This window comes from Cebus imitator, unplaced genomic scaffold (genome assembly GCF_001604975.1).
Source record: "Cebus imitator isolate Cc_AM_T3 unplaced genomic scaffold, Cebus_imitator-1.0 Scaffold59, whole genome shotgun sequence".
Classification (NCBI taxonomy): Eukaryota; Metazoa; Chordata; class Mammalia; order Primates; family Cebidae; genus Cebus; species Cebus imitator.
The window spans coordinates 6,956,803-6,981,999 of NW_016107374.1; the positions used below are offsets into that span (position 1 = coordinate 6,956,803).

Consider the following 25,197-nt stretch of genomic DNA (forward strand, 5'->3'; position numbering starts at 1 on the left):
ACATGGCGAATCCAATCTCTACTAAAAATACAAAAATTAGCCGGGCATGGTGGCACGTGCCTGTAGTCTTAGCTACTTGGGAGGCTGAGGCAGAGAATCGCTTGAACCTAGAGGCAGAGGTTGCAGTGACCCAAAATTATGCCAGTGCACTCCAGCCTGAGTGACAGAGTGAGATTCAAAAAAAGAAAAAAAAGAAAATATGGACCTACAAAAAAGAAGAAAATGAAAGTGATCCAGAATCTCCTCGACTCAGAAAAAAAAAACTAAAATGTTGATTCCGATTCTCCTCAGTATCTCAGATCACAGAAACCCTGTCCTCTGTGTTCATGAACCAGAGCCTTCCAGCGACACAGATGAACCCACCTGGAAGTTTCTGTTTGTTTTTCTCTGGAGTCGTTTTCCGGAGGTTGGTTCTCTAAATTTTGTTGGGTGAGGGGCACGGATTCCGGAGATAGGTAGGTTGCAGTTATGTGTGTTTGGGGTTGTTTTCATTTCTAAATATTCACCCCACCCCCAGCTTTGAGGCCGAGAGGTATCGCGAGCCTTTTTCGCAAGGGCATGTATATTCAAGATCCAGCCGTGTTACTCGGGTGCTGTTTTTTACTTAGAAAAATATATTTTTTGAACCCCGGAAGCTTTTGTTCGTTTGAACGTTAAGTGTTTGAAGATTAGCTATGGCAGGAATTGGCTTTGGCCGTGGGATCTTAATAGGTACTGATGACCAGGGCTGCAGGACGCCCTGCCTCTCCCGATCCCCTGCTCTGGAAGCGCCTAGGTATCTGAGAGCTCCGAGCAGGCTGGAGGCGCAGAGCTTGGAAGCAGGCTGGCGGCTGGCGCCTCCGGTAACCTAGCAACCGGCGCCCTGGCAACGCTAGGGGGCGGGACCGAGGGAGGAAGTCGGAAACTGATGGCCACTTCTCGCGAGAGTTGTTTTTGCGCGCGAACTCTTGAGCGCAAGGGTCTCAGGGTCAGGTCGCGGCTGGTCGCTGTGCAGGCGCTTGGGTTACGCAACGATCTCAGCGGATCTGGTCGCCTTCGTCTCCCCGCCATGGAGACTGCAGCGCTCAAGCAGCAGGAGCCGCCCGCAGCGGCCAAGATCAGGAACCTGCCCTGGTAGGAAGAGGCCGAGCGGCCGCGGTGGGCAGAGGGGGCCGGGCGGCCGCGCGGGGAGGCGGTGGCCGGGGGTGGGCAGGTGACCAGACCCCAGCCCAATCTTGGCCCGCCGCTCCCGGGCTTGCAGTTGGGGCCGAGCCGCAGAGGTTTCCCCCGATGCCCCCCAGGTCCCCAGACTCGTCCGTTCTGTTTAGGACTTTTGCCAGCTCTCACCCTTTCACCCCCAGCTCCATTTGCCGAAGAAAAAAGCGGTTTTCGCACCTGGTGACAGCACAGGGATTCGATCCCGCGTCCTCTGACACCTGCGTTGGCTGGACTCCATGCCAAAATGTCCTCTTCTCACTCTTCAAAACCTGCGATGCGACTATTGGTCACATTTTAAACTAGTAATAACGCTCCCTGGTCAACTTTTACTGAATGGCGTATTGCTAGATTAGCAGACGCCCTGTTAAATGTTCGATCCTTACAAAGACCCTAGGAGGTAGGCATCGCTTCAAATTTTACGCAGGAGGAAACTGTATCTTAGAAAGGTTAAATGACTTGCCTATGGCCCAAGGCTAAAAAATAGGCTTGGAGGTGAATCTAGGAAGTCTGAATTCAGAGCTTGTACTGTTAACCAGCCTACTTCAACTGCTGTGTCTTAGCCGTGCTCTAAAGACTTTGATGCAATTTGGCTTGGTTTCGAAAAGCTTCAAGTTGTCATTGTCTAGTAGCTAGTTCAATTTGTTTTTATTGTGGTTTTTTAAAAAATCCCATAAGATTGACAGTTGTAACTATTTTATGTATTTTTGTATTTATTTTTTTAGAGACAGGGTCTTGCTCTGTTGCCCAGGCTGGAGCGCAGTAGTGTGATCACAGCTCAGTGTAACCTCAAACATTGGGGTTCAAGCCATTCTCCTGCCTCAGCCTCCAAAGCACTGGGACTTTTAGAGGCGAGCTACCAAGTCCAGCATGTAACGATTTTAAAGTGTACAATTCAGTGGCATTAAGTACATTCAGAATGCAGTGTACTGTTGTGGAGTCCTCCCACTATCTAGTTCCAAAATTTCATCATCCCAAATGCAAATCCTGTACCTTTGACAGTCACTCCCCATTCTCCCCTTCCTCTAGCCCCTGGCAACCACTAATATTTCTGTCTCTATGGATTTGCCTATTCTGGACATTTATGTAAGTGGAATCCTACATGATGTGGCCTTTTGTGTCTGGTTTCTTTCACTCAGCATCATGTTTTCAAGGTTCATGCATGTTGCTGTTTGTATCAGTACTGCATTTCTTGTTATGGCTGAATCATAGTCCATTGTATGGACAGAAGACATTTTATCTATCCATTCTTCTGTTGAAGGCTATTTGGATATGAGTTCAGTTTCAAATGCACTTTGAAATAGTAGGTGCCCATCAGGTTGCGATTATAGGCAAACAGCTGGAAAGATGAGATTAGAACAGTTTTCAACCTCAGCTATTGACATTTTGGGCCAAGATACTCTGGGTGGGTCTGGGAGAGCTGTCCTGTGCACTGTGGCATGTTTAACATTCCTAGAGACTATCACTAAGTGCCTGGGACCCTCTGCCCACGTATGACAACTAAATATGTCTCCAGATATCACTAGATGTTCCTGGGAGGACAGAATCACCCTGGTTGAGAACCACTGGTCTGTGTTCAAACTTAAAGTGCATTTTCTTCCTTTTTAAATTAGGATATGAAAGGATTCTTTCTCTTTCTTTTTTGAGACAGGGTCTCACTCACTGTTGCCTAGGATGGAGTGCAGTGGTGCGATCTCAGTTCACTGCAACCTCTGCCTCCCAGGTTCAAGCGATTCTCCCACCTCAGCCTGCTGAGTAGCTGGGACTACAGGGACATGCCACCATAACTGGCTAATTTTTGTATTTTTTCGTATTTTTTTATTGAATGGCATATTATTAGGTTAGCAGATGCCCTGTTAGATGTTTGATCCTTACAAAGACCGTAGGAGGTAGCTGTAGAGACAGGGTTTTGCCGTGTTGGCCAGGCTGGTCTTGAACTCCTGACCTCAAATGATCCACCCGCCTCAGCCTCCCAGAGTGTTGAGATTACAGGCGAGGCATCATGCCCAGCCAGGGATTCTTTTGCGTATAAAATATTGCATTTATATGTCATAATATATGCTAAATTGTATTTCAGGGTTGAGAAATACCGGCCACAGACCCTGAATGATCTCATTTCTCATCAGGACATTCTGAATACCAGTAAGTATCCATGTGTCCATTGCTCTTGTCCTGGTTGAAGGACCTGTATAAATTTCTTGGTGATGTTGTCTCTCCTAAGTAATAACTTCAGAGAATCTGATTGAGCTTTATAGAATGTGGCTTTAAGATTGTTCATTCATTTTCTTCAGGTAACTACAGTCTAGTGGGTAAGTCATAAACATGAGCATAAAATTGCAACACAGTAAAGTAAAAATAGCATGACAGAGAATCATTTAAGTTCAAAGACATCACCAGCACCCAGAAAAGTGCCTGTAACACAGTAGGCACTCAGTAAATACTTGACTGGCTGCATTATTGAGTGAATTCCAATTGCACCAGGAATACAGAGACAAGGCCCCTACGTCAAGTTGTATCTGCCTCTGATTTGGACATTGAATTGGGTTGAAGAGCTTTCAGCCCAGCTCAGGGACCTGGGGTGAATGAGGCAGCTCCCAAACACTGATGGTGCCCTCCTTTCTTCCCGACCCTCAGTTCAGAAATTTATCAGTGAAGACCGACTGCCACATTTGCTTCTCTATGGCCCCCCAGGGACGGGCAAGACATCCACGATCCTAGCCTGTGCAAAGCAGCTATATAAAGACAAAGAATTTGGCTCCATGGTCTTGGAGGTAAATAAGATTGTTCTTACTCTACAAATAACTTAGGACTGCAGTCTCTTAGTTTCAGTTCTGCTGGTTTTATTTTACTTTAAAAGTAAGTTGCCCTACAGGCAGTTAGGAAATAAATAAATTTGAAATAAGATATTTTAATTCACTTTTTTCTGTAATGGCCATTTTGGTCTGGATTCGCTTTGGTCAGCTACAGGGCAGTTGTAGGGCTAGGCACCTTTTTCTTTGCTGTTGCCAACTTCTACGCAAACCCTGCTTATGGTTACTTGGTTGCTGCCTGTCCGCCATGGCCCCTTCAGATCAATTCTCCACATTTCTCCACCCTATTCTTGCTGGGAAGGCTGAGATCTACCAACCAGAAGCTCACTTGCCCTCTGGCTCCTGGTTGGGATTGGCCAATAGGGGCCCTGGCAGGGGTAGGGAAGGAAGTGAGTGATGCCTAGACCTTCTCTGGAGGCTGACACCCCCGGCAGCGTGGCCCACCTGGAGGGTGCATCTCACAGGTGGTACCTTTCCGGTAGCCCTCTCCAGTTGCCTATAGCCACTCCCTTCACTCACCCTTTCAGGCCCAAAGGCGACAGGGATTGCAAAACCCCGTGATTTTCCTATATCACCTTTAAAAAGATCTCCTGGGCCAGGTGTAGTAGCTCACACCTGTAATCCCAACACTTTGGGAGGCTGAGGCGGGTGGATTGCCTGAGGTCAGGAATTCAAGACCACCTTGACCAATATGGTGAAACCCCATCTCTAATTTTAAAAAATATAAAAAATTAGCCAGGCGACTTTGGGAGGCCGAGGTGGGTGGATCACCTGAGGTCAGGAGTTCAAGACCAGCCTGGTCGTCATGGTGAAACGCCATCTTAATATTAAAATTTTTTTTTTTTTTTTTTTTTTTTGAGACGGAGTTTCGCTCTTGTTACCCAGGCTGGAGTGCAATGGCGCGATCTCGGCTCACCGCAACCTCCGCCTCCTTTTTTTATTTTTTTTTTTTTTTTTTTTTTTTTTTTTTTTTTTTTTTTTTTCTTGTAATGCAGTTTGGACATACGAAAGTTTTTGGAACTGCAATAAAATCTAAAATTTTAAAGAAAATTTTTTTAAATTTTTTTAAGAAAAAAAAAAATTAGCCAGGCCAGGTGGCAGACATCTGTAATCCCAGCTACTCAGGAAGCTGAGGAAGGAGAATTGCTGGAACCTGGGAGGTGAGAGTTGCAGTGAGCCGAGATTGCGCCATTGCATTCCAGCCTGGGTAACAAGAGTGAAACTCCGTCTCAAAAAAAAAAAATAGATCTCCTTAATTCTCTGCAAATTGCTGCATTTGAGTATGCCATCGGTATATTGCTGAGACCTTGACTAATATACTCAGATTCAAAAATCTGAGTATAGTCTATTGCAGGAAAAAAATGTTTAACTTACTTTTTAGACGAGGGTATCAGAACTTTGCTGCTACTAATGTCCTTATTTCGGTTTATTAAGAACTTGGGAACCTTGGGATTGTGGTAGTTAAATTGGGATCATTCTGCTCATACCAGAGGTGCTGTTCAGTGTAACCATACCAGTTAATTATTTCTCCAATTTATGTAAGAGTCCTTGCCCTCAAAGGTTGGGGATAATATAGCCCTCTGCCTTTCAGAATGTAAGGTAATGAGTTAGTGAGTTTTGTTCGACATAGAGAGCTAGTCTGCTGAGCTGGACTAATGAAGAGACACACTGAAACCCAGAACTCGTAGATAGCACAGCAACATGCTTCGTGTTTTGACTTTTGTCTTCTGCATTTAGCTGAATGCTTCTGATGACCGAGGAATAGACATCGTTCGAGGACCAATCCTGAGCTTTGCTAGCACAAGGACAATATTTAAGTAAGAATTATTTACATCATTTCTCTCCCTTGATCTTGATTAGTAAGATGATATGGTTTAATTTTTTAATCCTTTCCTTTGCCAGTTTATATGGGTTGAAAAAAAAGTGACTTTGTTGAAAGCAGCCACGGAAAAGAGATAACAGGGTTGGTAGTAAGAAGTGTTATAATGCAACTATTCAAAGAAAATGTTATCTACATCTGTATATACCTGTATTAGGAAGTTCTTTTTTGTTGTTTGTTTGTTTGTGGAGACAGGGTCTCCCCCTATCAGGCTGGAGTGCAATAGCATGATCTCAGCTCACTGCAACCTCTACCTCCCATGCTCAAATGATCCTCTAGCCTCAGCCTCCCGAGTAGCTGGGACTACAGGCACAAGCCATCATGTCCAACTAATTTTTGTATTTTTTAGTAGACATGGGGTGTCCCCATGTGGCCTAGGCTGGTCTAGAACTCCTAAGCTCAAGTGATCTGCCTGCCATAGCCTCCCAAAGTGCTGGGATTACAGGCGTGAGCCCAGCCTGTATTACCAAGTTCTTTAGGGAAACATTAACTTCATTTTTAGTTCCTGGGAGCTGGTTAGATTACCCTAAGACTGGATGAGCTAGTTTGAATTTAAACAAAAATAAATTGAGATCAGGAAGGATAAGTAGGATGGTGGCTAAAAAAAATAAAGAAAAGGTGAGAGCCAGGCACAATGGCTCATGCCTGTAATCCTAGGACTTTGGGAGGCCTAGGCGGTTGGATCAGCTGGGGTCATGAGCTCAAGACCAGCCTAGCCAACATAGTAAAACCTTGTCTCTACTGAAAATACAAAAATTATCTGCGCATGGTGGCAGGCACCTGTAATCCCAGCTACCCGGGAGGCAGAGGTTGCAGTGAGCTGAGATCATAGCACTGCACTACAGCCTGGGCAACAGAGCAAAAACTCCATCTCAAACAAAAAGAAAAAGGGTGAGAAGACTGAGACCTGAGTGAAGGAGATGGAGAAAGCAGTTGGCATGATAGTGTACTCTATGGAAGGAAGGTGACAGTGCCAGAGGACACAGCACACAGAAGCAAAGAAATCAGTCCTCAGTTCCTACCAAGGGTTGAAAGAGTGATGGGCCGTTTCATCTCTGAGTGGCCAAAGATGTTTGCCTTGGTCAAAGTTCTAGAAGAAATAGCCTTTCTGAGACAGGGCCAGATGGCACCAATGGGAATATGCAGGTTTGGGTTCAGATATTGAGGTGAGATTGAAGACATCTTTAGACAGCACCATTTGTTTTTCTAGGAAAGGCTTTAAGCTGGTGATCTTGGATGAAGCAGATGCCATGACTCAGGATGCCCAGAATGCCTTGAGAAGAGGTAAGCGGAGCCACTGTGCAGCGTGTGGGCTGCAGAGCACGCTGCAAGGAGAATTAGGAACTTTGTTTCTTCTTCTTCTTGTTTTGTTGTTTGTTCCTCTGTCGCCCAGATTGGAGTGCAATGATGTAATCTTGGCTTACTGCAACCTCCACCTCCCAGGTGGCTGAGATTACAGGCATGTGCCACCCAGCTAATTTTTATATTTTTAGTAGAGATGGGGTTTCACTACGTTGGCCAGGCTGGTCTCGAACTCTTGACCTCAGATGATCTGCCCGCCTCGGCCTCCCAAAATGCTGGGATTACAGGAGAATTAGGAACTTTGGACATGAGATATAGCATGGCTTGCTTTCAGTTTTCATCTTCTGGCCCAGAGAAATCTGTACACCTTTCTCTGTGTCTCCCATCTGATGATGCAGGCAAGATACCTAGTGGGACCTTCCCTTTCAGCAGCCTAAGGACTAAGCCCTGTGCGGACTTTTAAGTCTGGCCCATCACTGGTGTTCAACCTTCTTTGACACTGAGTTCAATTTCAGGGCTGGGAATTCATATCTTTCCATGGGACGGGGTATGGAAAATCTTTCATCCCTAAACGATTGGCTAGTCCTTTCTGCTAATGGTACCCTTTGAACCACAATAGCTAGGAAAAGAATATCTGAAGTTGAGGTGCACTCAGAGAGCTGACATTACTGCTTGCCAAGTGAATGATTCGGCAGGAGGAGGGAGAGCACGCTGGGATTTGTCTGTCTTCAGGGGCCTAATGCAGTGCTTTTCTCTTAAATGATACTTGTAATCTCTCATTAAGTTTCCAAGTGAATCAGATTTGAGAGAAGAACGATCTTTAGGAGTTTGTGGGGAGGGAGTAGATGGCAGCACATGTTTTAGAAGAGGAGGAGGAGGAGGACAGTGAGAATATCTTCTGGTCCTAGAAGCTTGGCAGCCTTTCTTCGGCATCTTGTTCTGCCGAGTGACTGTCAGTCTGGGCAGATCCCCATGTGAGAACACTGGGTACCTACAGAATGGAACTGGATCATAAGCATCTCTCTGTTCGGGCTATTGCTCCCTTGAGTGCCCTAAGGCCTCCAGAGAGTGTCCATGGAAAAGTCTGCAAAAAGCTGTCCTCGTCCTGGCCCATAGTGAAGAATCATCAACCTGCCAAATATAATTTTATGTAAAAGGACAAGAAGCAGTCTCATAATCTTAATGGGATTACATGGCAAAAGTGCCAGAATCATGGCAAGTGGTAAAAAAGGAAGCATTTTGTAAAATCCCACCGAGGCATGTTTACCAGCTTATGAAAGAGGAGTGGCTAGGCGGGGCGTGGTGGCTCACGCCTGTAGTCTCAGCACTTTGGGAGCTGATGCGGGCAGACCACTTGAAGTCAAGAGTTCAAGATCAGGCTGGCCAACATAGTGAAACCCTGTCTCTACTAAAACTACAGAACTTGGCCGGGCACGGTGGCACGCGCCTGTAATCCCAGCTACTCGGGAAGCTGAGGCAAGAGAATCGCTTGAACGCTGGAGGCGGAGGTTGCAGTGAGCCAAGATCATGCCATTGTACTCCAGCCTGGGTAACAGAGTGAGACTTTCAAAAAAAAAAAAAAAAAAGAGGAGTGGCTGGTCTCTGATCTGAACAGGCCAGCACTGCCCTGTCTCTTCCCAGGCTGCAGCCTCACTTGTTTGCATCCTTTCTTTTTTGAGACAGAGTCTTACTCTGTCACCCATGCTGGAGTGCAGTGGCATAATTTTGGGTCACTGCAACCTCCACCTCCCGGATTCAAGCAATTCTCTTGCCTCAACCTCCCGAGTAGCTCGGATTACAGGCACGCACCACCACGCCTGACTAATTTTTGTATTTTTAGGAGAGATCGTGTTTTGCCATGTTGCCCAAGTTCGTCTCAAACTCCTCACCTCAAATGATCCTCCTGCCTCAGCTTTCCAAAGTGCTGGGATTACAGACATGAGCCACCGCGCCCGGCCAACGCCCTCACTTGTTGGCAGTCTTGAATCTTTTCCTATACCCTTATGACCATAGAAAAGTTCAAGATTTCTGGGTTCCTTGAAAAATCAGAATGGACTTTGACATGAGGTGGTTTTATTTTCTCTCACCAGTAATTGAGAAATTCACAGAAAATACCAGATTCTGCCTCATCTGTAACTATCTGTCAAAGATCATCCCCGCCTTGCAGTCCCGCTGTACGAGGTTTCGGTTCGGTCCCCTGACACCTGAACTCATGGTTCCCCGCCTGGAACATGTCGTAGAAGAAGAGAAGTGAGTATTTTGCTAGCCATTGAGGATGCAGCATAGTAGAAACAGGCCTCTGCGATGGCTGGCTGGTTCATTTGTAGAGGAGATGTTGGAAAATGACTTAGCAGAGTGCCTAACACAGGGTGAGCCTTGGGGACCGTCCACTGCTGTCATTTTCTCTGCTGTCTCGAGGCCATTCCTCATAAAAGTCATTTGGTTCTTCATTTTTCTTGATTCCATCCTCCCCTGGAAGCTGTCCCAATTTCCTCCTACTCTTCTTTGTCATTGGAAACTGCATGCTGCCGAGTCCCTTCTGCAAAGATGCTTCCAGCCTTTTTAGACTAGAAGGGAAGGTTCTGAGACATCCCATTCTGTGTGATCAGATGCCAAGCAAGTAGCCGACCTGAGTGGCTGCTCGTTGTAAAGGAGGAGTTTCGGCTGTGTGATCGTGGATTGTTCCAGGCCTCTGTCCTCCCCAGAGAGCAGAATTCAAGGCCACTGGCTTCACAGGAGAATGCTCGTTCCTAAGTACTAGCTGTTCTTCATTTTGGTTGGCTGTGACTACTAATGTGAAGCCCAGGTCCCTAAAACCCAGAGTGAATTCTAGATCATATAGATCAGGAGATAACTCTTTTCCTCTCTTCCCTTCAGTCCTTTGAAGGCTTAATCACTCCAGATCATCTTGTTCCTTTGGTGAAGGCTGGTGCTCTCAGGGGGCCTCGTAAATCCCTTTTGCGTATGTCTTTCAGAGTTGATATAAGCGAAGATGGAATGAAAGCACTTGTCACCCTTTCCAGCGGAGACATGCGCAGGGCTCTGAACATTTTGCAGGTATGGTCCCAGCAAATCTTTTTTTTTTTTTTTTTTTTTTGAGACAGAGTCTTGCTCTGTCGCCCAGGCTGGAGTGCAGCAGCATGATCTCAGGTCACTGCAACCTCTGCCTCCTGGGTTCAAGTGAGTCTCTTTCCTCCTGAGCAGCTGGGATTATAGGCACCACTACCACTCCCGGCTAATTTTTGTATTTTTTAGTAAAGATGGGATTTTGCCATGTTGGCCAGCCTGGTCTCTAACCCCTGACTTCAAGTGATCCACCCACCTGGGCTTCCCAAAGTGCTGGGATTACAGGCGTGAGCCACTGTGCCCGGCCTGGTCCCAGCAAATCTTGAGTCATTGTTTTGCAATAGTGTTTGAAGAAAGACCTAAGCAACAGCATGACCAATCTGTAAATTTAGAAATCTACAACTGGTAAGACCTTGATCTCATAACCTGCTAGATTTCCCCTCCTCACTTTGTATTCTGATTAATTGAAAAAAATCACCTGTTGTAGGCCAAGTATGGTGGCTCACGCCTGTAACCCCAGCACTTAGGGAGGCCGAGGCAGGTGGATTGCCTCAGCCCAGGAGCTAGAGACCAGCCTGGGCAACTGTCTGGACTCTGGCCAGCCTGGACTCTGTCTCCACTAAGAAAAAAAACATAAGCCAGGTGTGGTGGTGCACACCTGCAGTCCCAGCTACTTAGGAGACTGAGGCAGGAGGGTGACTTGAGCCTAGGAGGTCAAGGCTGTAGTGAGCCACGATCATGCCACTGCACTCCAGCAAGGCCCTGTCTCAAAAAACAGAGAAAAACAAAATTTTTATAAAACAAAAAGAATCACTTGTTGCAAAGAAGGCAAAGGGTGGGAAGGATTTGGCACTGTAATAGCCAACAAGCTGTGGCATCCTCTGATGAGCGACTCTTCCCGCTGTCGAACACGTGCGGTTCCAGTTGCCTTGTGCCCGTGGAACTTTGCTGTCCATCTGCATTGCTGCAGTTTCTTCTTGACTCCCTGCAACTTGGTGGCTGCAGTGATAGCCACTGTGATCTCCCCCTTCCCTCTCTGTCTGCAGAGCACCAATATGGCCTTCGGGAAGGTGACGGAGGAGACTGTCTACACCTGCACCGGGCATCCGCTCAAGTCAGACATCGCCAACATCCTGGACTGGATGTTGAATCAAGATTTCACCACCGCCTACAGAAGTATCCTTTCTCATGACCTCCTGGCCACTGAGACCTGAAGGTGGCCTTAGGAGTTCAGGCTGCAGCTAGCACCCACACCTTGCTGGCAAAGGACGACTGGCTTCAGGTGACTCTGGTCAGCTTGTTGTGGGAATAAGATGTCTGTAGGTGGAGTGGGTACTTGTCTTTAACAGTCCAGAGTTCTTGAAGGGCACTGACCTTCAAGCCGGGGAAGGCCTGAAGCAGCTTCACTCCCAGATGGGAGAAAAGCTTAGGCCTTGGCATTGAAGATGCAGTAATTTTCAAGTGGTCAGTGATAGTGATAGCTCTTGTGCTGTGAAATTAAAGGCTAGGAATAGTGATACAATCTCTTTTTGAAAATGCATTTGGGGCCAGGTGCGGTGGTTCACGCTTGTAATCCGAATACCTTGGGAGGCTAAGGCAGGTAGATCACTTGAGGTCAAGAGTTTGAGACCAGCCTGGCCAACATGGTGAACCCCTGTTTCTACTAAAAATACAGAAATTAGCTGGGCTTGGTGGCAGGTGCCTGTAGTTCCAGCTACTCAGGAGGCTGACGCATGAGAATTGCTGGAACTGAGGAGGCAGAGGTTGCCGTGAGCTGAGATTGCATCACTTCAAAGAAAGAGAGAAAGGAAAGAAGGAAGAAAATGCAATTGGCTTTATTCTCTACTAGAAGAAGGTACATTTATCTTTCAGAAAGCCCTTACTGAAGAAGAAACAAAGAAAAAGAATTGGAGTCCAACATGTGCAGCTTCAAGTTGAAAGAAACAGTTGTTGGGATTAAAAGCCCTACTTTAAAAAGTCGCTTGCCAGGGTCTGAATTCAAAATTCTCTGCAGTATGTTTGTTCTGGAACTTGTTCCCTTTGCCTTAACTGCTCCTCTCTAGATATTACAGAGTTGAAAACTCTGAAGGGGTTGGCACTGCACGATATCCTGACAGAGGTACACTTGTTTGTGCATAGAGGTAACTTACATTATTACCCTAGCTAAGAAGCTGTGAATAAGGTGGCCTGCTTTGGGGTTAAGGATGGTTAGAACAGGAGGCTTCATTCTTGAAGCAAAGAAACGAAGTATAAATCAGACCCTTTCTTTTTAGCAGTTCTGTCTTGCCACTGTTTAAAATTTTGTTCCAGAGCTGGGTGTAATGGCTCACACCTGTAATCCCAGCGCTTTGGGAGGCCAAAGCAGGCAAATCACCTGAGGTCAGGAGTTCGAGACCAGCCTGACCAACATGGTGAAATCCCGTCTCTAATAAAAATACAAAAAATTAGCCGGGTTTGGTGGTGCAGGCCTGTAATCCCAGCTACTCGGGAGGCTGAGGTGGGAGAATTGTTTGAACCTGAGAGGTCGAGGTTGCAGTGAGCTGAGATTTGTCACTGCACTCCAGCCTGGGTGACAGAGCTAGAGTGTGAAAAAAAAAAAACTTTGTTCCAGAAACCTTTTTGTTTTTTTTGTTTTTTATTATACTTTTAAGTTCTGTGTGCAGAACATGCAGGTTTGTTACATAGGTATACACGTGCCACGGTGGTTTGCTGTATCCATCACCCATCATCTACATTAGGTGTTTCTTCTAATGCTCTCTCTCCCCTAGCCTCCACCCCCAAAAACCCTCTTGTAATGTCTAGAACTGCTAGGGAGAGTGAAAATACATGGAAGCTAACTTTATTTCCTCTAGGGGTATTTTATAGCAGTAAGTAGTATATATAATTCACATTTCTTAAAAAAAAAAAAAATACATATATGGCTGGGCATGGTGGCTCATACTTGTAATCCCAGCACTTGGGGAGGCTGAGGTGGGCAGATCACAAGGTCAGGAGTTGGAGACCAGCCTGTCCAATATGGTGAAACCCCATTTCTACTAAAAAACACAAAAATTAGCCGGGTGTGGTGGTGTATGCCTGTAGTCCCAGATACTCAAGGCTAAGGCAGGAGAATCACTTGAACCCGGGAGGCGGAGGTTGCAGTGAGCCAAGATCATACCACTGCACTCCAGCCTGGGCAAGAGAGTGAGACTCCATCTCAAAAAAAAAAAAAAAAAAAAAAACCAGCAAGTGGGAACCCAGCATTCCAGTTAACTTGTAGAGCTACCCAGCTGCTAAGAGCAGTGCGATGATCCTCTGGTGCTCTTAGCGTCACTTTGGTATCTGCTGATTTTCCTTTTCCTTTTTGGCTACCCTAGAAAGAATCACAAAAATAGAGTGGGTAAAATGTATGAAACCAGCACGGTTCTTGCTTTCTTAGAGGTGTGGTTCTATGAGTCCACTGAGGCCGCGCAACTAGTTCGGTGTTAAGGGGATTTGATGTTCAAACTCTTTTGTCCTCTGGGGAGTTTTTTGACAGTGGAGAGTGACAGACCTAATTCATTTGATTTTGTTTTTCTTCCAGTTGACTTTCCCTCTTCAGTTCGAATACATTTATTGACCAAAATGGCAGACATTGAGTGAGTACTTCTTGTCCCAATTTTAATTATTTTCCTCCTTTTTTCCCCTGTTGTATTTGTTTCAACTTTCTTGGTTTCAGTTTTTTTCCTAAATCATTCACATATGGTAGAATCTAGTCTGGTGACATTGAATGGAATGAGGGGAAGGGCGTCAGCTGCTTAAAGAACATGGGGATAAACTCAGCAGTCAAGTTCAGATCAGTTACGTATCTCAAATGAAGGTCTCTCCTTGGACCTCACAGGCTCGGCCACATTGATTCTGAAAATGCCCTTGTTATTTGGGAGGCCTGCTTCAGTTCAACCACCCAGCTGTTATTAAGGCATTTTGGCATACTAAAGCATATTGGGGAGAAAAGTAAACACAAACTCAATTTTCCACTTTGCCTAGTTCCATAAACACTGTTATTAGCCCCCAGTGAAGCTGGTAGCTATCATTTTAAGTAGACAGAGCATCGAGTTCAACACAGACGTCAGCATAGGCCAACTCTAATTTATGGCATTGGCTTTCACAGGCACAAATTAGGTCACCTCTCCTCATTGCATTGTGAATATGACGATTTTGCTCTCAGTGACTGGGCATTTAAAAGGTGGCAAGATGAACTCCAGTGTCCTATTTTACCGACTAGACCACAGGTCCATCGATATAGCAGCCAAACTTCCCAGTGAAATGGCTTACGAGGAAGGAAATCTCCATTTTTTTCCCTCTTATTTTGCCAATGAAATAATCCTTCATTACATAAATTTTGTATATCTGTCTAGTTAGGACAAAGTTCAGTTCAGAACACCACTGTCGATACCTAATAATTTCTTTGTTTTGAGACAGAGTCTCACTCTGTCGCCCATGCCAGAGTGCAGTGATGTGATCTTGGCTCACGGCAACTTCCACCTCCCAGATTCAAGCAATACTGCCTCAGTCTACCGAATAGCTGGGATTACAGGCATGCACTACCATGCCCAGCTAATTTTTGTAGGTTGTTTTGTAGAGACAGGGGTTTCACCATGTTGGCCAGGCTGGCCTCAAGTGATTTGCCCACCTTGGCCTCCCAAAGTGCTGGGATTACAGGTGTGAGCCACCACACCCAGCCTGATACCTAATAATTTTTAAAACTGAATCTGTCCTTAGGAGTTTGAAACATCAAATTTATAAATCAATGAGTAGGGCAGAGAAGAAAATGTTAGGGGGACACATACAAGATTGCCACCCAGGGTAAATTTGTTTCATCAATTCCCCTCCCCACTCCTTCAACAGATTTCAGCCCTAGATTGCTTGTTCTCTTATGAAAAGGCAGCTGTGTGCGCATTTTCTTACCCTGTGTTTGGTTTCCGTTAGGTACAGGCTTTCTGTTGGCACCAATGAGAAGATCCAGCTGAGTTCCCTCATTGCTGCTTTTCAAGTCACCAGAGACCTGATTGTAGCAGAGGCCTAGATGCTCTGAGGGCTGTTCACAATTCTCAGGGCTCAGCAGTGACGGAAGAGCAGAAGACAGTTACAGGATGAAATGCTGCCTGGGGCCGTGGAATGAACCAGTCACCCCAAATCTTGGAAAACTCCCTTCTAGGCAAGGATGGGCAGGCATTTAAAAAGTACCATTTTTGTGGTGGTTTGGAGCGGGGATGTACAAAACAATTTTAATGTGTAACTCACATTACACTGCCCATCTTTCATAGGGAAAAAATATACCTTTTTTATTTGAAAGTCATAAGGCTTTCACCTTTTAGTTGCTTGGATGACAGGGAATTAGCCTGCCCCATTTTGCTCTGGGACAGAAAGCTTTCAAATCTAATATGGTCCAAGTGTCTTCCTACCCAAGGTAAACATCATCTCCAAAATTACATTTATGATTCCAATATTTAGCATTGTGTCTGTATCTAATTTAAATAGATGTTAATGGATGTCTGGCCAAAACTACTATACTCTTATAAAATGGGCTGAATAGTCTTAAGTTAAAAACTCATTTTTTTATTTACCTTCTGGTAGAAGAGTTACCAGCAGGTTCCAAATTGATGTGGATGATAAGAAAGAACTTTAAAGATAATATACAGCCTTAAACTATGCCACTGTGGGCCAGAGGCTGTATAAAACACAACTGTTTAATACAAGAGCGGGGCAAGTGAGACTGAGCCTGACTCTAAATCTAGAACTGCGGAAGGACGGGGACTTTTGTACAGATTTAACAACATTTATTTTACAGCAATCATGCATTTGTATGTTAGTGTTCTTTAAAATAAAAAACAAAGCAGCCTGCTGGCTGTGTTACAAGTGACTCTTCTTGGACAGCCAGAAAGATGCTGACTTTGTCAAACTTGCATTTATATGAAAACCTTCTATCTCTAATATCACAGAATAAACTTTCTTTGGATGCTGTTTTTTATGTAAGTGTTAAATTCTTAAACTGTCAAATGGAAAAAGGAACTTATTCCCTTTATCTGTGGAGGAGTCACCCCCTTAACGACAGCAGCAAAGTTTGAAGCTAAATCTGACAGCCAACCAGGCCTCAAACCACCCAGAGTCTCAGCCTCTGCTATACCTGGAACTTCAAGTTTACCGTGAAATGTAAACACTGGTTAATCCATTCCCAGCTCTTCTGCTATGCTACTTATATGTTTATTTTTTGAGGCAGGATCATGCTGTCGCCCAGGCTGCAGTACAATGGCACAATCATGGCTCATTGCAGCCTCCATGTTCCAGGCTCAAGGAGTTTTCCCATCTCAGCCTCCTGAGTAGCTGGGACCACAGATACATGCCACCATGTCCAGCTAAATTTTTTTTTTTCTTTTTGAGATAGGGTCTTGCTCTATCACCCAGGCTGGAGTGCAATGGTGCAATTACGGCTCCACTGCATGGCTCACGGCAGCCTCAATGGCTTAGTCTCAAGCCATCCTCCCACCTCAGCCTCCTGAGTAGCTGGGGCTACAGGTGCACACCACTACCACACCCGGCTAAGTTTTTTGGCTAATTTTTTTTTTTAATAGAGGCGGGGTCTCATCTCACTCTGTTGCTCAGGCTGATCTTGAACTCCTGGACTCAAGCAATTCTCCCACCTCAGCCTCCCAAAGTGCTGGGATTACAGGCATGTGCCATCACGCCCAGCCCTGCTTGTTTGAAAAGGGGATTTTTTTTTTCTTAATGGGAAAAAAATGAAACAGAGCCAAAAGCTTTTAACTGTTTTTTTCTTTCCTTCAATGAAAGCCTCTCATTTTGAAAAGAAATGTTTTTCTTCAAGCAACAAAGGTGGTAGAGGAAATTCCTCAACTTTCTCTACAAGTCATGTAACGTTACACTGGCCTCCATAAAGCACCGATTAAGAAAGCTAAAGAATAAGATGTTGTATCTCTTTTAAAATAATTTAAAATATATTAAACTTTCCTAAGGCAGATTTTGTTTGAATGAGGTGTCTTGATTAGATAACTACATGCCACTGAAGGAGAACAGTACTTTTAAGGAGCTATTTTTGTTTCGCGGTAGAGTTGAAACCAGCTGATTAATCCAATGAAGTTAAACAGCAGAGACAGATCTCATACATAAGAGTATCACCTAAGTCATAACACCAATTCTTTACACAATTAAGACATCTTTGCAACTGTTCAATTTAAGTACTATGGTTTTTAGATATCGAGAAAAACACAGTTGTACCTTAACATCTGTTGAGAAAATACAAATAAATATGTTGCTAATAAATGGCCACTGATAACTCAGTAGCCATCTGAATAGTCATGCAGTTTAAGAATACATCCTTGTATAATCTGACATACAAATTTGTCATCTCCTGCACATGCACACCATTAAAAAAAAAAAAAAAAAAAAGCCAGTAATAGTGTCTGGATCAGCCAGGAGCACAGTCTCTGATTCCCCTGTAATTTAGTTAAGCTAAATTAATAACTCATACCAAATGGCTCCAGGAAAACTGTCCTGCAGGTCAGAAGGGAGCCCAAGAAGAAAAGCACTTTGGCCAATGTCAAAGCAACTGACCACAGCAGGAGAGAACCTGAACCAATGCTACCACTGCATCAGAAACACAAGGACAGGTACTAGGCAGGGGCCATCCTTCCCAGTGGAGGGAGTATGAACTGCTCTGCCACTGGAGAGGCTCTGGAGGCCCACTTACTTATAGAATCAAAACAACTGCACTTTGAATCAAAACGACTAGAAAGAGTTCAACACTTGCTGTTTGTAACTGGAATGAAGATTTAAGGTAAGGCTCTGTTGCCGCACAAGTGGAATCTCCTCCTCTAAGACTGACTTTCACATGCCAGGGAGAGAAAGATCCATGACTAGTACACTGGAATCTGGTTTTGCTACATTCTATTCACAATCCCGAAGAAATGCTATTTCAATCCAAGACCAGATGTTTGGCCCATTATTCTAACAACTCCTTTGCCAGGCAGATTTATCCTGTTACAAAGATACATAAGATGTGGCATTGCTTAAAAAGTCCTGTATGTGAGGAACTCTTTCATTTTCTTGGGGATTGGCAGTGCTAGGACTTGGTAAGTTGTTAGGAAGCTTCGGAGGGCTTTCCGGCATAAGTGCTTCAGTGAGGACAGGACCCTAGGAGCTGTCCAGAACTGGACGTGGCCATCTCTTGTCCTGAAATGAAACAGAAACCGATGCTGTGTTAAGACAGAACTTGGATATTCATGTTTTCATTGTGATGGATATTAATATTTCTACTTTGACTGGAAAGAGGAGGAGACTTCAGAAAGTGAAATGTGTAATCCTGACCGTGGAAATGGATGTAAAAGTTGTGCTGCTGAATAATTAAGGCTGCTGATAGGATGATAAACACTCAAGACACCTTTGATACCAAAGTGCTCTCTCTCCGCACAGTCCTTTCTAAATCTGACCACTGTTACTTCAAAAGTAGTAGAGAGAAGAGTGCCACCTACTGAATTACAGATGTTACCTGTAAAGTGGTCTTTTAGCCCTAAATGGTTTCCCATATATTATGCATCATCTCAATTTTATTCTCCTTTGTGAACCTGGCCCATTAGGTGGCATGACTTACAGGTCTTTAATTACATTTAGTTTAAATATTCAGAGAAAATGGCACACTGTATTAGCGGAATCGATCATTTGAGTTTTATATAATCTTGAATTGCTTTAAAGGTATCCTCATAGGCAAGAAAATTCTAGATGGTTTCCTTCCTTAAAAAGCTACATGATATACTCAGCAGAAACCACCACCCATCTGTTCAGCTAAGATACATACCCTGTGGCAATGACTCCACCATGTGGAAAAAATGTGCAGCAAAGACCATTGGTCATAGGAGCAAACGCAATTGGAGTTTTCAATTCCAGGGCCCAGATCCTGAGGAGTCTGGATGGGGAGAAAGAACACCCACACATTAGCTGACCCAGGGCCAGACCAGGAGGGCCTTGCTGCCATTACTTGCAAGCACTTGCTGGGGCCACATAAAGAGAGTTCCCTTCGTTACCTGTCATCTGCCACCGTGGCAAGGTACAAGCCTTCCGGAGAGAAGCACACAGATCTCAGTGAGCTAATGTGGACATCACTGTCGTCCATGGCGGGGTCAACCTGGGTGTGGCTGAGAAGGAAAGAAACAGGATGGCAGGCCTGGAGTGATGGCTGCTCTCTACCCTCCATCGTCACCCCAGGCAGGAAGCCAAACTGCCCTGGCCACCAAAGGGCTCAAGATGCATTGTGTGCCCCTTGTGGAAAAGCTTGGGATTTTACACACTAGGAAAAAAAGCGCATCTCAGAAGGCTCCAGGTGTCCTGTGGAGGGGCTGCAGGGTTACTAACACTTCCTTGTGCTAATTTGCTTATGCAAAGTAGGTCAGCTCTCACGTTAATGCCACAGTAGAAACTGCAAGTCTTTTTTAGGCTAAGATACATGATAATTATAGGACTGCCGATTATTTGCTTCATGAAACAACAGAGACAAAAGGAAAAAGGAGACCAAGTTTGTCAGAACATGAAACTCATTTTGGAAAGCACAGTTTCGAGAAGAGGCTCTTTCTGAACTTGTTACTACGGTTATTAGTAAATGGAAATAAAGAGTCATATTGAGGTTTCATAATGCTGATTCCAAAGAAGTACACACAGCCGAATCGGGAGACTGAAAGACACTCAGAGCTAATTGAGAGGGCTTAATTGACAATGCATCACAAGAAGGAATGAAGAACCAGGCCAGATGCAGTGGCTCATGCTGTGATCCCAGCACTTTAGGAGACCGCGGTGGGTGGATCACCTGAGGTCAGGAGTTCGAGACCAGCCTGACCAACATGATGAAACCCCGTCTCTACTAAAAATACAAAAATTAGCCGGGCATGGTGGCACACACTTGTAGTCCCAGCTACTCAGGAGGCTGAGGCAGGAGAATCACTTGAACCTGTTAGGTGGAGGTTGCAGTGATCCAAGATTGCACCACTGCACTCCAGCCTGGGTGACAGAGCAAGACTCCTGTCTCAAAAAAAAAAAAAAAAAAAAAAGAAAGAAAGAAAAAGAGACTCACTGTGCCGCCTTTTTATCAGCTTGTTCCCTTCCATGTCCCAGACTCTAAAAGAGAAATGTCTAATCCCAGGCAGGTTTCTCATCAGTCCCCCCACAAAAAAGTCATAGCAGGGATTCAGTCCTTACTGGAGTGACCTCAGCCTTTCGCCAGTGTAGGGGTCCCACATAATCACATTGGTATCGTAAGAAGCTGTGACAAGCAAGGCAGAGTCGGGGGAGAAGTCACAAGAGACAACACTGCTTTGATGGCCCTCTAGCTTCCGAATTAACGTGTAGGACCGCATGCTCCATAGAAAGACCTGTGGAAAGTAACAAGTGCCTTGTTAGGGCAGAAGCAAAGTGCTTGGGACTCCAATGGAGGGAGGGAAAGGCACCACCACCATTCCCTGCGCAGGCCCCGCGGCCAGGTGAAGATGATTCTCTATCCCTTTTCTACAGCTCTACTAGAACATGTCTTACAGTTTAAACAAGGTAATTGGTCTGGATTCTGGAGGATTTAAACCAATGGACATGCTCAAGGAGCTCACTATAAAGGACAATAAACCAGGCCGGCCTTAGGAAGACCCAGCTGAAACACATGTATAGAGACTTCTGAGTCTGCTGCTGAGTCATGTTTACCAACAGGGTAGTACATACTGATTAAGACCTGAGCCACGTGCTATCTATTCCACTTAAAAATAAATGTCAGTGGCCAGGCACGATGGCTCACACCTGTAATCTCAGCACTTTGGGAGGCCAAGGTGGGCAGATCACTTGAGGACAGGAGTTCGAGACCAGTCTGGCCAACATGGCAAAACTCCATCTCTACTGTACAAAAATTAACCAAGCATAGTGGTGCACGCCTGTAAGCCCAGCTATTTAGGAGGCTGAGGCACAAGAATCACTTGAGCCTGGGAGGTGGAGGTTGCAGTGAGCTGAGATCACCTCACTGCACTCCAGCTTGGGCGAAAGAGTAAGACTGCATCAAATTTTTTTTTTAAAGGATCAGATGTGAACTTGGGCCACCCCACAAAGTAGTGGCAGCCTGCCAAGCCATTTGACACCCCCACCTTGTTTGCCAACCACAGAAACCTGTCCCAAGACTGTGCCTCTGACCTAGCTCATCACTTTAAACCTTTGTGAGAAGGATTAAGAGGATTTTGTTTTCATTCCTTTAAGAAAGCCCTCATAGTTCCAAACCACAAATGAATGATGAACCACCTGGGCTGTACCAAATGATGAGCTCTCCACCTTCCCTTCAGTCACAGCAAGTGGTTCAATGCAACGCAAAATTCAAACCAACTGCTCCCAAAGTGTTCTTAGATATCTAATACCTGTTTGTTGTTTTCAATTAACAGGATCTCAGGACAATGTTCAACAAGTAACTGCACTGACATGATTTGAATTGGAAATCCGAATTCGATGGATTCAAATGTGATGGTTCAAAGGAAATTTGGATTCACATGTGGGCTGCAACTTTTAAAATCTCAGACTTCAAGAAGAAAATACATTTAAAAAGCAATCGTCTTCCTATTTGTAAAGGGAAGCAGCCTTCTGATGATAGGAGCAATCTGTTTCCAAATCCCTCCTATCTTTGGGCTCATGTCAAAGTGCAAATCAAAAGGGAGTTTTGCAGGTGGTGGCCACGGCCTATCAACATGCCTTCCATTGGGGTGGATCTGCGGATGATTTTGAGAACGCTTGGTTATCTTCCCTCACACACACCAGGCCACCACTTCAGACCTCCATGTCTCAGTGAATTAAAGCAATAATGCTGGAGACTCACCGACTTCTCTCCAGCTGCAGAGCACAGCATGCTGCAGTCTGGGGAGATGGAACAGCAGTAAACCCACTGCAGGTGGCCCGATAACACTTGAATCTGTTTACCTGGCAGGAAAAAGAAGCAAACGGTGAGCCAACCCTCAAAACAACAAAGCAGGAAGACTGGAGAACTGGGAGAACTGGGGTGGTAATGGTCCCCCTGCCCAGTATACACATCGGCTCCTATCAGCTGGGCCCAAGGGTCCAATTTTTGATTCAGAGTAAGAAATAGGACCAGATTTGTCATTTAAACAACCGTAATCTGTGAATATGATATTCTAATTCCCCAAGGAAACTACTACCTATAGCTTCAATACAATCTACAAGATCAGTAGTAGGGCAGAGGGGTACAATTTTTTTTTTAAATGGAGTCTTGCTCTGTCGCCAGGCTAGAGTGCAATGGTGCATTCTTGGCTCGTTGCAACCTCCACCTCCCAGGTTTAAGCAATTCTCCTGCCTCAGCCTCCTGAGCAGGGATTTCAGGTGTGTGCCACCACACCCAGCTAATTTTTTACTTTTAGTAGAGACAGGATTTCACCATGTTGGCTAGGCTGGTCTCAAACACCTGACCTTGGGTATTGATCACTTTTTAAATATAATCTTGAATTGCCTTAAAGGTTTCCTCATAGGAAACCATATGAAAGGGACCATTTGATAGCAGAGAATGTTCTTTTTAGATTCCCCAACTATCTGAAGTACCCTGAAGCATCCTTCCCTATTTTGAGAGAGTGCTTATCTTCAGTTCTCCCTCATTTAAACTTTGTAATGGTTTCCCTGTAGTCACTAGGCTCTTGCTTCAGACTGTCACCCTCCCAACCCTGCCAGGATGTTCAGATGAGCAGCAGTGTGGAGTCATTAGGGGCACAGGTTCTAGTTGAATCCTGGCTCCCCTGCTAACTCAGCACATAACCCAGGGTGACTCACCATCTCTCTAGCTCTTGCTTTTTTTTTTTTTTTAAAATGCCCATCCATATAGGGGATGGATGAATAAATGGTGGTATATCTACCCCATTAATGTAGTTGCAATTAGAGACAGATTTTCCATGGGGTACCGTTTAATGAAAAATGCAAGATACAAGAAAAAAACATTAAGATATACGATTCCATTTTTGCGAAACAATGACCCAAAACCCATGAATGCAAGCATGTGTGTGCGCATGATTATACAAGTAGAAAAATATGCAAGGATATTTACTAGGCTCCTAACACGGGGTACCAGGACGCAGGGGAAGAGGGGAGGATGACGACAGCAGGAAGGGCAAGAGAGACAACTGGGAAGGAAAGAGCCAAGCAAGAAAGAAGAAAAAAGAATTTTAAAAGCCTATATGTGGTCATATATATGAATTTATTGAAGTTTATGTGGATGTATGGATCTATAAAAATTAATATTATTTGCTTTTATTTTATTTATTTATTTAGAGACAGAATATTGTTCTGTTGCCCAGGCTGGAATGCAATGGCACAATCTCGGCTCACTGCAACCTCTGCCTCCCAGGTTCAAGTGATTCTCCTGCCTCAGCCTCCTGAGTAGCACAGAGTACAGGCAACTGCCATCACACCTGGCTAATTTTTATCTACTTTTAGTAAAGCCGGGGTTTCACCATGTTGGCTAGGCTGGACTTGAACTCCTAACCTCAAGTGATCTGCCCGTCTTGGCCTCCAAAAGTGCTTTCATTAATATTTTTTAAAAGTTCGTCACGGTGCCTGCAGTCCCAGCTACTCGGGAGACTGAGGCAGGAGGATCACTTGAGCCCAGGAGGCAGAGGTTGCAATAAGCCGAGTTCGCAGCATTGCACTCCAGCCTGGGCAACACAGTGAGACTCTGTCTCAAAAAAATAAAGGTCAATCATGGTTTCTTCAGCTGTCAAATCTCAGGGTGCTGTGAGTACTGAATAAATTAAGGCATGTCAGGTCAGTGGAGCAGCGCCTGGCAGCTGGGAGCACAACTTTATTCCCCTCCTCTAGTTGAAAAGCTCTCATAATTGGCCTACTCCATCCCGTCCACCCTCAGTCACTCTCACTTGGTCTTTCCTTCCAAATCATCAAGTGATTTCCAGAGCCACTGCATTGACCTTCCTGAGATGATGGCAAGCTGCCTCAGTACACGCATTAAGCCAGCATTTAGAAAGGCACTACCAGCTGAGCGCGGTACCTCATGCCTATAATCCCAGCACTTTGGGAGGCTGAGGTGGGTGGATCACTTGAGGTCAGGAGTACAAGACCAGCCTAGCCAACATGGTGAAACTCTGTCTCTACTAAAAATATGAGAATCAGCCAGGCGTAATGGAGCACACCTGTAATCCCAGCTGCCCGGGAGGCTGAGGTACAAGAATTGCTTAAACCTCGGATTCTCGATTGATACAAGATTGCTTGAACCCGGGAAGCAGAGGTTGCAATGAGCTGAGGTCGTGCCACTACACTCCAGCCCGAGCAACAGAGCAAGAGCAAGACTATCTCAAAAAAAAAAAAAAAAAAAAGGGTGGGGGCACTACCTTGAAGAAGCTGTCCTGATCAGCAGTACCTCAGACTGTGTGATTACAGGTTCCACAGTACTGGGCAGAAACCACCTAAAGTAGGCCAGGCATGGTACCTCACGCCTGTAATCCCAGCACTTTGGGAGGCCAATGCAGGCAGATCACTTGAAGTCAGGAGTTTGAGACCAGCCTGCCCAACACAGTGAAACCATATGTCTACTAAAAATACAAAAAATTAGTTGGGTGTGATGGCTCATGCCTGTAGTCCCAGCTACTTGGGAGGCTAAGACGCAAGAATCGCTTCAACCTGGGAGGCAGAGGTTGTCGTGAGCTGAGGCCGTGCCACTGCACAATAACCTGGGTGACAAAGACTCTGTCTCAAAAAAGAAAAAAAAAAGAAACCACCTAGAGTTATGTTGGTGATCAGATGTCTTCAGATGAGGATACTACATGCACCACCTTAGTTTATTTGACAAGCTGCTATGGATTAAATGTGTCCCCTACACATAAAGCCCTAATCCCCAATGTGATGATATTAGGAGGTGGGACTTTTAAGAAGTCGATAGGTCATGAGGGTGGA

The 25,197-nt window shown here is 45.1% G+C and overlaps 2 protein-coding genes across 3 annotated transcripts in view; one reads left to right on the top strand and one right to left on the bottom strand.

Annotated features, from left to right (window-relative positions):
* Positions 1-898: 898 nt before the first annotated feature.
* On the top strand, positions 899-16,241 carry RFC5 (replication factor C subunit 5). The gene is made up of 11 exons (XM_017529558.2): positions 899-1,113; positions 3,272-3,336; positions 3,829-3,965; positions 5,742-5,821; positions 7,094-7,167; positions 9,276-9,435; positions 10,161-10,242; positions 11,298-11,427; positions 12,315-12,392; positions 13,814-13,868; positions 15,199-16,241. Exons 1-11 carry the CDS (start codon positions 908-910, stop codon positions 15,293-15,295), a joined length of 1,164 nt encoding a protein of 387 aa, XP_017385047.1. The 5' UTR covers positions 899-907; the 3' UTR covers positions 15,296-16,241.
* A 781-nt stretch (positions 16,242-17,022) lies between these two features.
* WSB2 (WD repeat and SOCS box containing 2) overlaps positions 17,023-25,197 on the bottom strand; it is a 29,309-nt gene continuing 21,134 nt past the window's right edge. For both annotated transcript variants that reach the window (XM_017529555.2, XM_017529557.2), the window contains exons 5-9: positions 22,109-22,209; positions 20,470-20,642; positions 19,305-19,415; positions 19,079-19,186; positions 17,023-18,456 (exon numbers count right to left, since the gene is read on the bottom strand). In XM_017529555.2, the coding sequence (XP_017385044.1) occupies positions 18,294-18,456; positions 19,079-19,186; positions 19,305-19,415; positions 20,470-20,642; positions 22,109-22,209 (656 nt within the window). In that variant the 3' untranslated portion in view covers positions 17,023-18,293. The remainder of the gene's footprint in view (positions 18,457-19,078; positions 19,187-19,304; positions 19,416-20,469; positions 20,643-22,108; positions 22,210-25,197) is intronic.